The following is a 16,994-nucleotide window of genomic DNA, read 5'->3' as shown; positions in this document are numbered from 1 at the left end:
TGACGGGTGGGGTGGGAGGACGGCGTGCGAGCTCTTTGTCCTTCACGAGTGCCAGCGTAGCAGCCCACTAGCCACTCTGCAAAGGTTAGAGGGAAAGGAAGGCAGGAAGACCTTCCCAGCACCTAGTGGATCGTTTTTTCAACCTTGCACAGAATATTGGAACGGCAAGTTTCCAGGTTCTGTTGCCACAGGAGCGGCACGAGGGTAAGAAGTGTAGCAGCCCACTAGCCACTCTGCAAAGGTTAGAGGGAAAGGAAGGCAGGAAGACCTTCCCAGCACCTAGTGGATCGTTTTTTCAACCTTGCACAGAATATTGGAACGGCAAGTTTCCAGGTTCTGTTGCCACAGGAGCGGCACGAGGGTAAGAAGTTGTGAGGGGGGCGCTTTGTTCTTGGTGGCATCGCACTCCATTGTCAGCTTCCCTCTGCATCGTTTGCTCTCTTTGCTTTTTTTCTTCCTCCTCTCTTTTTCATTCCCATACATACTTTCTCTTCCTTTTCACTCTGTGCATGTCCAGAGGTACATGTCAGGAAGCTCTGTACGTTAACATTTATACCCTATACGTTCTTCCTGTATGCTCTCCTTGTCTTTGTCCTTTTCCTGTATGCTCTCCTTATCCTTATTTGCAGGGCTTTTTTTGTAGAAAAAGCCCAGCAGGAACTCATTAGCATAATAGGCCACACCCAACAGCAGAAATTCATATGCTTATTAGGCCACACCCCTGACTGCACAGCTCATTGGCATATTAAGCTACACACCCCATGTTCGCAGACGTGTGGTCATCCAGACACACTCACCTTTTGCTTCTTATATTCTGTTTACCTTGTTTGTTGCCAAAACCCAGGGCTTTTTTTGGTAGCAGGAACTCCTTTGCATGTTAGGCCACACACCCCTACTGTAGCCAGTCCCAATAAGTTTCTGCTGTTGGGTGTGGCCTATTATGCTAACAAGTTCCTGCTGGGTGTGGCCAACTCGGGAGCCAGCCAGAACTCCGTTCCTGTGCGTTCCTGCCCCAAAATAGCCCTGCTTATTTGGTCATTTCCTTGTTCATAAATTCCTTAGCTAGTTCCCTATGCTCTTCTAATGTTAGATCATTCTAGATGTATCTGAAGAAGTGAGCGGTGAATCACAAAAGCTCCTACTCTGCCTCAAATTTTGTTAGTCTTGAAGGTGCTACGTTAAGACTCCTGCTCTTTTCTACTGCTGAAGATACCTCAGTGCAGTGACCCACAAAAGCTCCTACCCTGCCACAAATTTGGTTGGTCTTTAAGGTGCTCCTGGACTCTTGCTCTTTTCTTTTAATGTTAGTGTGAACTCACCTTTTCCTTTGGTAGAGAGGCCAAAGGAGAGGACAAGAGCCCTCTAAAAGAAGGAAAAAGAAGACAAAAATATGCATTTGAACATTCAAATTCAAAAATGCAAATTTACAAATAAGTACTATAATTTAAAAAGAGCTACAATTCTGCCTGCTGCCCACATGGTAGATGTTAATGACCCCTGTTCTCCAGATAGCTCAGTCTTTCAGAGAGCCAGTTTGGTGTAGTCATTAGGAGCGCGGACTCTAATCTGGGAGAACCAGGTTTGATTCCCCACTCCTCCATATGCAGCTGCTGGTGTGACCTTGGGTCAGTCATAAGTTCTTTCAGAGCTGTTCTCTCAAGGGCAGTTCTAGAAAGAGCTCTCTCAGCCCCAACTACCTCACAGGGTGTCTGTTGTGGGGAGAGGAAGTGAAAGAAGATTGTAAGCCGCTCTGAGACTCCTTTGGGTAGTAAAAGGTGGGGTATTGTTGGGATTCTTATTAAGTAAGTCAGCAGAGTAAGTATTAAGAGACTGAGTCCATGGTGTGTTTAAAATATAAGAGTTTACTATCAACAACATGGGAAAAGATACACAGGATATGAAAATAAGAAAGAGCTAAAATGGCTACATCCTTACAGGTAAACAGGAGGAATGGTGGTGTCTCCTTCTTCAATCAGAACAAAGACAGGAAGGAGAAACCAATATGCTAAATACTTGACACATTGATTTCCAATCAGACTGTTAAGTTAGCTACAAAGTTCCCGGGCATTCTATTGTCTAAACAGATTGGGTACAAACCAACATGTGTGTAGTGGTTAGAGCGCAAACTCAGGTTCAAATCCCCATTCAGCCTTGGAAGTTTAATGGGTTTCCTGGGGCCAGTCATACACTCTTAGCCTAACGTTCTAAGAATAACACAGAGGAGAAATAAACAAGATAACCATCACATCCTTGTTCTTCAGTCATTACAGTTAAAAGTCTAGAATCCAAATCCTACTTCTATGGGGGTTATAATCAAATGTGGAGCCTGATTTAAACAAAGATATTGAGTCAATCAATCAATCAAACCTTTATTGGCATGTCGTATTAAAACTGACAGGCAAGGAAATACAAAGGTCATATGCAGTTAATGATACAATAGTCTAAAATATCGTGTTAAGGTGCTACTGGACTCTTGCTCTTTTCTCCTGCTACAGACTAACACGGCTACCCATCTTGATCTACCTCCATGGGAGGCACCACATTTAGCCGTACAGAATGGGAATCCGCAACTTGAGCCTATCTTTTAATTGTTTTAACATCGGCTTCTTATGGTTGGAGACGGTGGGTACCTTTATAAATAAGGATTCCTCCGTGTAAACAGGAAAGAGTATATTTCCAGGAAACAAACGAACATTTGCAAGGGAACAAAGGTTGAATTCAGTGGCACCTTTAAGACCGACAAAGTTTTATTCAAGGTAAAGGTAAAGGTTCCCTTGCTCGAAAGCCAGTCGAATCCGACTCTAGGGTTGCGGTGCTCATCTCCGTTACAAAGCCGAAGAGCCAGCGCTGTCCGAAGACATTTCCGTGGTCATGTGGCCGGCATGACTACAAACCCTGTTCTCCTGCTTCCGACCAACACGGCTGCCCACCTGGATCTATATGCAAGGGAAGTTAACTGTATCTTCGTATTAGCGAGCCCAAAGCCCCGGGACGCTTATAGGGATGGCGGATCGATTGAGCCCGGAACTGTTGAGTCAAATGGCTACGGTTGTTAGCCGAAAGAAAGAGCGCGTTGCGCCGAGGTTCTCCTGGCTTTGGCGGAGGAGGTGCACCGGCTATTTCCTTCCCCCCCGGCTCCGATCGGTAACCGGCAGAAGCGGCGATGGCGGCGTCTGGGGGGCTCATGATTTGGTGCATGGAACAGCTCCGCGGCGGTTTCGGACTAGATGTTGGCGAGGAGCTTGTCCAGTAAGCAGCGGGAGGAAAGACTCGGGAGGGCCCGGGCTGGTGGGTCGGGCTGGGCCTTGTCGCCTAGTCTCCTGTCAAGCGCTCTTGTAACGTCGGTAGGACGGCCGTCAGTGGCAGGAGAAGAGGCAGCCTTGTGAGGCAGGATAACTACGCTCCTGGTGTGTTCCAACGAGATACGCCATCTAACTTTCCTTCACTTGAGGAAACAGGCAGACATTCAACAGGAGAGGAAGGCTGACCTGTTGAATTCCTGCCTGTCGTCCAGCTGTTAGTTGAAGGCGCAGGAGTTAGACAATATCGGTACCAAATAGGGTTGCCAACCCTCGCGGGGGTGGGCTAGAGTTCTTTCAGAGTTGCAACTGCTTTCCAGTCTACGGAGATCAGCCCCTTTGGAGGAAAAGGCAGCTTCTGAGGGTGGACTCTATGACATCACATCCCCCCTGAGGAGATCCCTCCTCAAGCATCAGTCCTAAATCTCCAGGAATTTCCCAAGGCAGAGTTGGCAGCCTTATATAACACATTTTTGGCTTGCCTTCGCTCCAGGGGGCTCAGGACAATGAAGCCTTGTTCTGTGCCCCTCCATTTTATCCTTACAACAACCTATGTCAGATGAGGCTGAGAGAGAGAGGAAAGGCCCAAAGTCACCCAGCCAAGCTTCACGCCAGAGTAGAAATTTGAACCTGTCTCCTTGAAAACCTTGAAAAAATAACAGTTTCTGTCAAGAGCTCTCTCAGCCCCGCCTACCTCACAGGGTGTCTGTTGTGGGGAGGGGAAGGGAAAGGAGTTTGTAAGCTGCTCTGAGACACCTTTGGGTAGTGAAGGGCGGGGTATAAATCCAATCTCCTTCTTCTTCTTCTCCTCCCAGGTCATAGTCGGATGCTTTAAATGCTAGAATGTACAGCGGCATGATGGAAATACCCAGTCTGCCTGCCCGCTTGCCTTTCCCCATGATATGGCAAAACCTGGGAATTTTTGGTACTAGACAAGATATTTTCAGAATTGAAAGTAACCATTGTACTTGGCAGGTTTTCTGTATGGATGGCTTCTATTTTGGTGTAGTGGTTAGGAGCATGGACTCTAATCTGGGAGAGCCAGGTTTGATTTCCTACTCCTCCACATGTAGTTGCTGGGTGACCTTGGGCAAGCCACAGTTCTCTCAGAGCTATTCTCTCAAGAGCAGTTCTCAAAGAGCTCTCTCAGCCCCACCTACCTCACAGGGTGTCTGTTGTGGGGAGAGGAAGGGAAGGAGATTGTAAGATGCTCTGAGATTCCAAGTGGAGGGAAGGGTATAAATCCAATCTCGTCTTCCTCTTCTTTACACAGAGAAGTCAAATGATCTGTCTCACAACCCAGCGGAAGTGATTGAAGACTGCTGTTCTATAGTGTTCTTGCTTCGTACAGCCATACTCATTGCTGCTGTGCTACAGCAGTTTCCTTGTGTAAATAGTGGCAGAAGAAGGGAGATGGAACATTAGCAGAATAGGGACCACAGCCATAGCCTTTGTTCTGTATGAAAGCACTCCTACAGTCTTCCTTCCTGGCCCTTTTTAGATACATCTTGTCTATCGAGAATGAGGAGGAGATCCGGGAGTACATTGCTGACCTAGTCCAAGGGACAGATGGCAAGAAGAAGCACTTTGTGGATGAGCTTGTCGCCAGATGGCAAAGGTCCTGCCAGCCAACAACATCCGACCCATTGCCGCTGTATCGGAAAAAAGATGGTAAGCGGAAGTGGAAGGGAAAAAGCTGCAGAGCAACCAGCCTTTTATTAGAATGTTGCTGATTCCCACAGAATTGTGTTAGCAAAGAAAATAATTAGATTTCAATGGAGGTGCTTCCTAGCAGTGCTGCCGTCAGGGCTGAACTTTGAGGCAGAGAATTCTAGGACCCTGATTTGCAGGCTCAGCGAGAAGGGCCCCAAAAGCAGACTGCAGCTTTAAATTAGAAGGATACATTACCGTCTAAAGGTGCCATCCTAGTAACACCTTTAAGTTCAGAGTCTAAAATTACCTACTCTGAATGTAAGAAAGGTTACACACACACACTCAAATTATCCCCGTACAGTAATTCATATGCGAATTTAAGACAGCCCCCTGTCTTTCACTTCTGGGTGGGGAAAACAGACCTTAACACTGGTTTTCCTTTCAAGTAAACAGGGTAACTGCATCACTGGTTCCTGGTGCCATACTGAAGGATGCTTAATGACAGCAATGATGAGCTGAAAGTGTTGCCTGTCAGCTTTTTATCTTAGCCACGCTGGCATACAATCAGATACATTTAGTGAGAGTTGGATTGTCTTTGCAATGATAAGAATGGTGAAGATAAGAAGGGGGATCATCCCTTTCTACTTTTTAAATCCTTTGTGATGTTTTCTACTGCAGGTGTCCCCAACCTTTCTGAGCCTTTGAGCACCTTTGGAAATCTGAAACTGGGCAGTGAGCACAACCGCAAACTGGCTGCCACTGTAGTTGGAGCCAGTCACAAAATTCCTTCTACAGGAGGCAGAGCCAACAACAAAATATCAGGGACCGAAGTTATATATAACTATAATACTAACACTTCAGCATTTCAGGCAGAAATGCTGTTTAACAGAATGCCTTTTAATCTACACAGCCAGTCAGAAGCCATGCCGGTCAAAACCCCCACCTAGCCTCACCTACTTTCTGAAAGCATTTGTCGGGTGCCAGGAAAGGTGTTGGTGGGCAGCACGTTGGGGACCCCTGTTCTATTGTATCTCTCTTTTTTTACTTTTTCTGTTAAAATAATTTTTTAAAAAAGAAAGTGCTTGGCTGTTTTCAGGAGCTCCCTATGCTATATCAGCTCAACTAGCTGTTGTGAGAAACCTACAGTGCAACCCTAGGCAGAGTTACACCCCTGAAGTCAATAGATTTAGAAAGATGTCACTCTGCAGAGGACTGCACATATCTCTCTTTCCCACAGTGTTTAAGTGAACACAGTGCATGACCTGACACAATTATGCTTGCGTGTTGTCCTAAATTCATGGCTCATAGTGTATAGCAGGGATGTGGCCAAGTCATACGTGTGATGGTGTCACACCATGCATTATTGCTTACCTAAACATTTCAAGGAATGAGAGGGAGGAGAAATGGAGTGGTGGAAGCTGTTGTGGTTCCCCCCCACCCCTTCCTGTTCAACCTTTGTGTATGGCCTTCTGTATAACTTTTAGATACGTTAGAGGCTCCTCGGTCAGGAGACCAAGCCAAGAAGGGACGACGCAAAGGGAGGAACAAGCAGGAAGCCCCTGTTCATATTGAAACCGACCAGCCAATGGAGGAAGTAAAAACGCCACTCGACTTAGCCAAGGTAGGGGCATTCTCTGTTCCGCTTTGCGGGTGCTTTCGGGAAGGACAGAAGCTCAAAGTTTAAAATAAAAAGGAGGAGGGCTGAAGGTGACTTTTGCTATATACCCCAACCTTTTTTTGTTGTTGTTTGTTTTTTTGCCTGTGGGCACCTTTGGAATTCTGACAAGGGTTGGTGGGCACAACCTTCCAGGGCAAGGCGGATGTCTTTCGGGCCAGGGACTGCTAAGCAGTGCTGCTCAGCTGAGCGTAAGGCTCTTTGGGGCACATATGGGGAGAGACAGTCCTGTAGGTATGCTGGTCCCTGGCCGCACAGGGCCTTGAAGGCCCTTCCTGGCTGCCAACCTTCACCCTTACAGGCTGCCCCTGGGCTCCAGCTTCCTCTCTAGCAGTGGGGGGGCACTACCTTGTTGGGTCATGTCATTGCTTGCCCTGCTGGGCTGGCCTCTGTTTCTGGGTTCCCTGCTACCTCCCTGTAATGATTTCATGTTTTGGTGCGTGTGTTTCTTTAAGTGTTTAGTTTGAATGTAAGGAGAGTGATAGAGGGAGGTGAGTGTGCTGTGATTGGCTGATGACAGAGAATGTGGGAGGAGGGGTGTCTCGGAGGGGCTTCTGAGTTTCAGAGAGACGAGTGTGGAGAGTTTTGGTTTTTAGCCTGTATGGCAGAAGAAGCAGTTTGAGTCCATCCTGTGTGGCTAAGACAGGCAGAATTTAGCCTGAGTTGGGGTTAGGGTTAGGCTAAGACAGGCAGAATTTAGCCTGAGTGGCTAAGGCTGTCAGAGTTGAGTTTGGCTGTTTTGAGAGACCGTGTGTGATGCCCAGATTTATCAGTTACATTTATAAGTTCCTTTCTTCAACAACAGTTCAAAAATACCCAGAAACCTATTTTGTTCTTTTATAAATAAATCATGATTTGCTTAAACTTATCCCAGCAGTCAGAACAGTCTTTCTTCGGAGCCACATAGTCCTCTGAAGTGCCCAGACGCAGGGTCATTCTACCATAATAGAGAGATTTGGTATTTTTAATTCCTGGTGGCAGCAGTAATCTACCAAGTGTATGTGAACAGGGTGTATTTTAAAGGAAAAACTGTCTCCCCAATAAGGAGGATGTCACACTCCCTGTCTGGGTAAAGGCCCTCGGGGCACTGGGTTGTTTGTGACTTCTCCGGGGGGGGGGGGGGGGAAAAAGGGGGGGGGGGGGGCTAAGTCAGGGATGGGAGCCAGCCCTGGACACATGAGATCGACAGCTGCCTATACCTGAGCATCCTTTGCTCTGGCACCCTCTACCAGGTGGAACGGCCTGCCTGACAGGGTCAGGAAGGCTCCCACATTGCCTGCAAGGTTTTGTCCCTTTATGTGCCTAACAGTTCTATCTTTGAGTACAGTTTCTGCTAATTTGCCTGGGACAGACATTAGGCATTTCATGGTTCCCCTCTGGATCCCTTTTTAAACATTGCTGTAACATTTGCTACTCTGTATTCTTCTGGTACAGTGGCTGAATTGAGTGATAAGTTACATATAAAGGTAAAGGCAAAGGTTCCCTTGCTCGAAAGCCAGTCAAATCTGACTCTAGGGTTGTGGTGTTCATCTCCGTTTCAAAGCCGAAGAGCCAGCGCTGTCCAAAGACATTTCCGTGGTCATGTGGCTGGCATGACTAAACACCAAGGCACACGGAATGCTGTTACCTTCCACTGAAGTGGTACCTATTTATCTACTTGCGATTTCTTGCTTTCGAACTGCTAGGTTGGCAGGAGCTGGAACTAGAAACGGGAGCTCACTCTGTCACGCGGCACACTTGGGTCTTGAACTGCTGAACTACTGACCTTCCACAGCCTGCAGTTCAGCGTCTTAACCACTTGAGCCACCGCAGCTCCATGAAGTTACATATATGGTTTAGTAGATCAAGCTCCATGAAGTTACATATACGGTTTAGTAGATCAGCTATCTCACATCAGAGTTCCTTAAGAACTCTTGGTTGTATGCCTTCAGGACCTGAAGACTTATCAGTTTTTAATTTCCCCAGTAGGTCTAGAACTTCATCTCTTGTCACCTCTATTTGGTTCAGTTCTTCAGACACCCTGAAAATAGGGGCTATGGCATGGGTACCTTCCCCACACTTTCCTCAGTGAACACAGAAGCAGAAAAGTCATTGAGCTTCTCTGCCATCTCCCCATCTTCCTTTAGCAATCCCTTGATTCCTTTGTCATCCAAAGGCTCCAATGCTTCTCTGGCTGGTTTCCTGCTCTGGACATACTTAAAAAATATTTATTGTTTATCTTGATGCTTTTAGCAACCCACTCCTCAAAATCTCTTTTTTCATGCTTCATTATTGACTTTACATTTCTTTTGCTAGAGCCTGTGGTCCCTCCTGTTCAATTTGTTGGGGCCTCCCACTTTTTAAAAGAAGCCTCTCTACTTTTTTATAGCTTCCTTGACTTGTGTTGTTTTTGTTTTTCTAAAAAATTAATTTTAATAAATAAGAAAGGACATCTCATAACATCAAAATGCCATTTAGATTAAAAACAGTTTCATCAGACAACCATCTAACACAAATGAGGTAATTCAGTAACGTATGCAATACTCCCACCCCTTATAATTCCACCAGTGCCATCAGGAGGTCCAGCAGTGGGGCCAGGACATTAGAAGCCCTCCCACTGTTGACCCCCCCCCCAAGCACCAAGAAGACAGAGCATCACTTGCCCCAGAGCCCCTAGCTATACCTTGTGGCTAATAGCCACTGATGGACCTCTGCTCCATATGCTTATCTAATTCCCTTTTGAAGCCGTCCATGCTTGTAGCACCCACCACTTCCTGTGGCAGTGAATTCCATGTGTTAATCACTCTTTGGGTGAAGAAGTACTTCCTTTTATCCGTTCTAACCCGACCGCTCAGCAATTTCATGGAGTGCCCACGGGTTCTTGTATTGTGAGAAAGGGAGAAAAGTACCTCTTTCTTTACCTGCTCTTTCCCATGCATAATCTTATAAACCTCGATCATGTCACCCCTCAGTCGTCTTTTCTCCAAGCTAAAGAGCCCTAAGCGCTTTAACCTTTCCTCATAGGGAAAGTGTTCCAACCCTTTTATCATTCGAGTTGCCCTTTTCTGCACTTTTTCCAAAGCTATAATATCTTTTTTAAGGTGTGGTGCCCAGAACTGCACACAGTATTCCAAATGAGGTCTCACCATTGATTTATATAGGGGCATTATTATATTGGCTGATCTGTTTTCAATACCCTTCCTAATAATCCCCAGCATAGCATTGGCCTTCTTTATTGCAGTCACACACTGTCTCGACATTTTCAGTGAGTTATCTACTACAACTCCAAGATCTCTCTCTTGATCTGTCTCTGCCAGTTCAGACCCCATCAATGTGTATTTATATTTAGGATTTTTGGCTCCAATGTGCATCACCTTGCACTTGGCCACATTGAACCCCATTTGCCATGTTGACGTCCACTTGCCCATCCTTGACAGATCCCTTTGGAGTGCCTCACAATCCTCACTGGTTTTCACCACCCGGAACAACTTCGTATCATCTGCAAATTTAGCCACTTCACTGCTTACTCCCAACTCCAAATCATTAATGGACAAGTTAAAAAGCAGTGGACCAAGTACTGTTCCCTGCGGTACCCCACTGCTTACCACCCTCCACAGAGAAAATTGCCCATTTATACTCACTCTCTGTTTTCTATTACTTAGCCAGTTTTTGATCCATAAAAGGACTTGCTGGTCCCTGGCCTGACTTGTCCTTTTATCCCATGATTTTTTAGCTTACTTACGAGCCTTTGATGAGGAACTTTATCAAAAGCTTTCTGGAAGTCAAGGTAAACAGTATCTATTGGATCCCCCTTGTCCACATGTTTGTTCACCCCCTCAAAGAACACTAACAGGTTAGTGAGACAAGATCTTCCCTTACAGAACCCATGCTAAGTCTGCCTCAATAGGTTTTGTTCATCTATGTGCCTACTAATTATTTCCTTAATAATGGTTTCCACCAATTTACCCGGTATTGACGTCAGACTGACTGGCCTGTAGTTTCCTGGATCTCCTCTGGAACCCTTTTTAAAGATGGGAGTGACATTAGCTACCTTCTCTTGTCAGCGAGATCTTGCATGACTAGTTCCCAGGTTTCCTTGTTAATCAAAATGTCCCTGCACCAAGGGAACGTCAGGAAAAAAGGGTTATTCTTCATACACTCTTTTCTCCCTTTTCATTTTCCAAACTTAGCTGATGTAGCAACAGAATGCACAACTGAGTAATTGATTACACAATAAAGTGATCTATATCTCCCCTAAATCTGTCCAATATCCAGAGCAGCACCAGTCCTGTAGGACGTTCAGCACATCAGTCAAGCATTAAGGTGTGTACTTTAAGTCCTAATCAGAACTGCTTTGCAGTGATTGGAAGTAAATGTGGAAGACCCGCCTAGTGCTTGGGTTCACTCTGGCCTGAACATGTGACTTCCCTTATGCATTGTGCATGACGCAGCTTCCAGGAAAATCATTTTGGACTATAATCTTGACAGATCTCCAGGCCGTTGTTCCCGTCCACTATCGGAAAAGTCAAGCTAGCTGCATCATGAATAACTTGGCTGAAACGGGTGAAGCAGCGATCGCTGCAAAACGATGGAGCTTGCTTCAAAACAAGCTTTGGTTTATACTTGGTGTTGGGGCAAGCTCGCTTAATGGGCCATCAGTTGAAGCCAAGTCCAGATGCCGAATAGCCTGCCATAGCAACACCTTTTCTACTTATTTTTCTCTCCTACTCCCCCCCCCACTTCCAACTTGCATCAAGATATTTCTCCTCGTTCACTGGCTGCTCTCCAAGTCACCAATCTCATAATCGGGGTATCCCCTCTCATCAGAGACTCCTCCCAACGCATTCACATTCTGCCTTTCCATGCCCTTCCACCCCTGGCCACCATTGGCTAGGGTGGTGTATTGGTTAGGAATGCTGACTGTAATCTGGGAGAGCCAGGTTTGATTTCCCACACCTCCCCATTCAGCTGCTGGTGTCACAGTTCTCTCAGAGCTGTTCTGGAAAGAGTAGTTCTCGAAAGAGCTCTCTCAGTCCCACCTCCCTCACAGGCAATGCTCCCTCTAAGCTGTGGAGTCCTGTGAGCAAAAATTCTCCTTTGTGAGCCACTGGCATTAAAGTTGTGAGCGAGCGCCTTGGCTGCTGCATAAATTGGTTTGCTCCGGAGCCATCCTTCCTGAGCTAAGACAAAAATGTGTGAGCCAGAGGCTAAAAAAGTGTGAGTTAGCTCACACTAACTCAGCTTAGAGGGAACACTGCTCACAGGGTGTCTGCTGTGGGGAGGGGAAGGGAAAGGAGATGGTAAGCCACTCTGAGACTCCTTCAGGTAGTGAAGGACAGGGTACAAATCCAATCTCCTCAGCCTTCCTGCTTCTTCCTCCTCCTCCTCTTCCTCTGCCTTGAACCACAAGGAAAGGCGAGATATAAAGATTTAATAAATAATAGACAAAGACCAACATGTACAGCAGCAGCATTCAGACACAATAACAAACCTCGGTTTGTGGTAAGCAGGGCTCTTTTTGAAGCAGGAACTCCTTTGCATATTAGGCGACACACCCCTAATGTAGCCAATCCTCCAAGAGCTTACAGTAGCGCCTGTAAGAAGAGCTCTGTAAGCTCTTGGAGGATTGGCTACATTAGGGGTGTGGTCGCCTAATATGCAAAGAAGTTCCTGCTACGAAAAGAGCCCTGATTAATGTAATTTTTTACCTTTTGCAATATACTTCTTGGGGAGATTTATTTACTGCACTCAGTATCATGCTTCTATGACTGGGCAAAACTCTGCTATATTAACCGAATATCCCGATACAAACATGGTCCGCATGGGGGCTGCAGAATCCCGAGGGGGTAGAAATTAGCCAAAGATTGGGCTGATCATTTCAAATCAATGGATGAAATTCAGTTCCCCTCTCCACCTCCCCGATCCCTTCAGCTCCCTGAATACTAATGCAGGAAAATTTTGACATTTCAAATATTGAAAATGACATTTGGAAACTACGGTGGTTTCTTCTGGAAAATAAAGTCCCGATATTGCCAGCGCAAATCCATCCGTCATTTCTCCTTTCCCATTCCCAGGGCTGAAACACTTTCTGTCCCTGCCTGGCACCCTGCCACGAATTCGACAAGAGAACCACCGCAAAGCTGACAGTGACCATCCAGGCATTTGGATAATTTAGTGCCGCTCGTAAGGTGATATGAGCGGAATTACGACCGAACCGGGGCACGAAGCCAGATCACGGGCAAATGCGCTTTTAACGTGATGGATGAAGCATTTGTGCCATGGTGGCAGCTCGCTTATCAGATCTCCAGGGGGTCATTTTCTTGAACTTGACAGCAGTAGCCGGGGATGGCCGGGAGCGGAGATGAGGCTGAAGGAGGGAGGAGGGAGCGCTTTAGGAAGCCGTCGGAGCTCCTGCGTTTCCTGCTTACTCATGACTCCCTTTGCGGTGAGGCAGCCTTCCTGGTTGGAGCAAAGCCTCTAAACGTTAATAATAATAATAATAATAATAATAAAAAATTAATCATAATGAATAATTATCATATGGCATTGTGCCAGGAGCAGTGTTCCCTCTAAGCTGAGTTAGTGTGAGCTAGCTCACAGTTTTTTAGCATCTGGTTCAGACATTTTTGTCTTAGCTCAGGAAGGATGGCTCCAGTGCAGTCTAATTTATGCAGTAGCCAAATCGCTCGCTCACAACTTCAATGCCAGTAGCTCACAAAGTAGAATTTTTGCTCACAAGACTCCACAGGTTAGAGGGAACATTGGCCAGGAGATCCTAAGATTGTCTGGCTAGCTCTTTTTTTTTTTTTTTAGCATTATGCACTACTCGGTGACGAGCTAGATTTCTTTTTAAGGGAAGGGAAGACTCAGAGGTGGTTTGCCAGTGCCTGCCTCTGAGTCACAGCCCTGGTATTCTTCGGCGGGCACCCTTCCGAATACTAGCCAAGGCTGACCCTGCTTAGCTTCTGAGATTTGACGGGATCAGGCTAAGCTGGGCTATCTAGGTCAGGGCTACTAAACGTGAAGACTGGGACATGACACCGTGCCACTCTTTGCCCAAGCCATAGTTTGCAAACCAGATACAATCCACCATTTGTAGTCTCCTTTTAAGACCTAGTTTGATTATTTGGCTATAACGGCGTGGCGTGGTTGGTTGGTACATCCGGACTGGGCCAGTGGGTTCTGCTACCTTGCCACCTGCCAGAATACACAAGATCTTTTCAGGGCTGCAGGGAGGCAAAGGACAATCTAGTGCAGCTGAAACACGTAGAAGCTCCTGTGCAGGTTTCCTTTTGAGTTTAGAAATAGCCAGGCCACCAGGATTCCTCCTAGCAACAATGGTAACCACAACAATGCAGTCCACATTGCGTCTGTCGATCTTGGCATTGGCTCCAAAGTTGTAGTACTGTAAGCAATGGATAATGAATTCAGATTTTTCTGATTACTGGGGCGGGGGGAGGAAGGAAGTGCAGATGCAACCTCTGCCTGCGTGAGTTCTGTGGGGCTAAATTCAGAACAGAACTTGCAAGACAATGTAAGTTAATAAGTTTCTTTTAAGCCCAAATCCTCTAATACTCAGAACAATACAACAGGATTTATACGACTAAACACAGGGGCATAACAGAGAATAGAAACTTGCAGAGGATGATATATTTGAATTCAGTTAAGTAACTGGTTATTGCTTGATACCACTTGGTGGTGAGCAAAGTTCAACTTTTTCTGGTCCACCAAGTGCCACGTCTTCCAATGCAGTCCTCTTGCTTCAAGGAACAAACTGGACATCACAGGAACCGAACTTCAGCTTGAAAAATACAGCCCTGCAATGACAATATGATTCCAATAATAATAATACCAGTCAGATTAAATTTACTCCTTTCTGATTAACATGTCACACACATGGATTTCTGTTGTGCACGGTGATAAAAGCCCAGAATTGTATACAGCTCCTAGGCAGACAGATTCTCTGTGCGTGGTGTAGTGGTTAAGATGGGCAGACTCTAATCTGGAGAACCAAGTTTAAGAACATAAGAGGAGATGCTAATGTTGGATCAGGCCAGTGGCCTAGGCAGATCCTAGGCAGACAGATTTTCTGTGCGTGGTGTAGTGGTTAAGATGGGCAGACTGTAATCTGGAGAACCAAGTTTAAGAATATAAGAGGAGAAGCTAATGTTGGATCTGGCCAGTGGCCTAGGCGGATCCTAGGCATACAGATTTCTGTGCGTGGTGTAGTGGTTAAGATGGGCAGACTCTAATCTGGAGAACCAAGTTTAAGAACATGAGAGGAGAAGCCAATGTTGGATCAGGCCAGTGGCCCATCCAGTCCAGCACTCTGCGTCACACAGTGGCCAAAACCCAGGTGCCATCAGGAGGTCCACCAACAGGGCCAGTCCTCCCACTGTCCCCCCCCCCCAGGCACCATGAATACAGAGCAGGCACCATGAATACAGAGCACTACTGCCCCAGACATAATGTTTCATCTATACCTTGTGGCTAATTGCCACTGATGGACCTCTGCTCCGTATGTTTATCCGATCCCCTCTTGAAACTGTCTGTACCTGTAGCCACCACCACTTCCTGCAGCAGGGAGTGCCAGGTGTTCATGACTGTTTGATTCCCTCCCCAGCAAGCCTGCTGGATGCCCTTGGGCCAGCCACAGTTCCCTCAGAACTCTCTCAGCCCCACCTCCCTCACAAGGTGCCTGTTGTGGGGAGAGGAAGGGAAGGAGATTGAGGCTCCTTAAGGCAGAGAAAAGCCGTGTGTAAAAACCAACTCTCCTCCTTCATCTTCCGTGTGTTGCTAGCCTCCAAGCACAGGCTCCACTCCTAGAGGGCTAAACTTTTTAGTTCCTGGGGGTTACGCAGACACTTTCTGAACCTGGAGAAATTGCATGGAGGTTCCTATTGGGCCTAGCCTAGACGAAAACTATAAAGAGTAATTGATACGTCTTACTGTTGCTTTCTTGAAGTCTACAGTGAGGCACTGTAAGGGTGCCTCATTCTGGCAGATGTTTGTCTTTTTGCCGCTGAAGATGGGCGCTGCGGCATCTTGGAGGGCTCCCTTTAATCGTTTGTGACGTTTGGCAGATGAATTTGTGCCAGAAGATACCTGGCTGAGACACAGTAGAGGGTGAAGCCAGTTGGGAAGGTGGAAATCCAGATAACTGCAATGTAAGGATCGCTCCCTAGCAGGCGGGGGGGATAACGCGTTCCCTTCTCTGTTGAGACGCTGTAGCATGAATACCAATTACTGGGACATCTGACATGGGACAGTTGTGTTTTTTATTTTCCACTGTTACGATCATCCATAATCATTATGTAAGCTCCCCAAATGGTGGATTCTGGTTTGGCTGTTTCCTCTTCCAGCAGTTCCTTGAAGCGATTTTGTGTGTTTTCTTCTGTGTCAAATTAGGCCCAGGAGATGAACAGCAGTGGCGGCAGCAGCTCCTCCAAGAAGAAGGCCAAATTTGTCAACCTGTACGCAAAGGAAGGGCAAGACAAACTGGCAGTCATGCTCCCTGGGCGCCACCCCTGCGAGTGCCTGGCCCAGAAGCACAAGCTGATCAACAACTGCATGACGTGCGGGCGCATCGTCTGTGAACAGGAGGGCTCCGGGCCCTGCTTGTTCTGTGGCTCTCTGGTACGTCACTACCTTCCCTTGACATCTTTTCCTTGCTGAGCTGTAACAGGTTCGGAGTGGGGCTGGCTTTGCTCAGTGGCTTCCCACTGCTCAAGGAGAAGGAGCAAGATTTATCCTCTTTTCCATTCCCTGTCTTTTCCGAGACTCTTTTGATCAGGCAAGTTGCCTGTGCTTATCGTAGCTCTGCTTTGTGTACACCTGGAATGTAGGCCTCAACTCGAGCTCGGGATACGCATGGGTATTTCTGTAGTTATGAAGCATTTGGGAAGATGAATTATCTCGAGAGGCTGTGTGAAGAAAAGGAACCCATGGAGACCAGACCTTTGGCTGGTTTCTTGGACCCCTTCTAAAAGTCAGTAGGCTTCGAAGGGCATGAGTTTGCTTAGGATTACACTGCGAATGAACAACTCTTATTTGTGTGCCCTGGAAATGTGACCATTCTTTTGTGTTTGCGTATTTGTGTGTGTGTGTATGCCTGGAAGTCACTGTGACTTCTGGCGACCCCTAGTGGGGCTCGGACGTTTTAGAGAGGTGGCTTGCTCTTGCCTGCCTCTGCGTCCCGGCCCTGGTCTTCCTTGGAGGTCTCCCTTCCAAGTACTTGCCAGGGTCGGCCCTGCTTAGCTTCCGAGATCCGATGAGATCGGGCTTGCCTGGGCTATCCAGGTCAAGGTGAAATGTGTCCGTTCTTTGAAAAAGTGTGCATGCACACAGAAAGCCCACAACTTGAACAAACGTTGGTTGGTCGTAAAGGC

At 46.8% G+C, this 16,994-nt stretch overlaps 1 protein-coding gene across 1 annotated transcript in view; it reads left to right on the top strand.

Annotated features, from left to right (window-relative positions):
* The first annotated feature begins 3,144 nt into the window (after positions 1 to 3,144).
* The window catches only part of TRIP4 (thyroid hormone receptor interactor 4), a 73,602-nt gene continuing 59,752 nt past the window's right edge, over positions 3,145 to 16,994 (top strand). The window contains exons 1-4 of the mRNA XM_015418782.1: positions 3,145 to 3,249; positions 4,801 to 4,970; positions 6,437 to 6,573; positions 16,015 to 16,242. Coding sequence (XP_015274268.1) covers positions 3,164 to 3,249; positions 4,801 to 4,970; positions 6,437 to 6,573; positions 16,015 to 16,242 — 621 coding nt within the window. The 5' untranslated portion in view covers positions 3,145 to 3,163. The remainder of the gene's footprint in view (positions 3,250 to 4,800; positions 4,971 to 6,436; positions 6,574 to 16,014; positions 16,243 to 16,994) is intronic.

The sequence above is a fragment of the Gekko japonicus genome, unplaced genomic scaffold (genome assembly GCF_001447785.1).
Source record: "Gekko japonicus isolate JY-2015 unplaced genomic scaffold, Gekko_japonicus_V1.1 scaffold150, whole genome shotgun sequence".
NCBI classification, from domain to species: Eukaryota; Metazoa; Chordata; class Lepidosauria; order Squamata; family Gekkonidae; genus Gekko; species Gekko japonicus.
The sequence above is the reverse complement of the archived record's forward strand: the minus strand, read 5'-3'. Positions and strand labels throughout refer to the sequence as shown.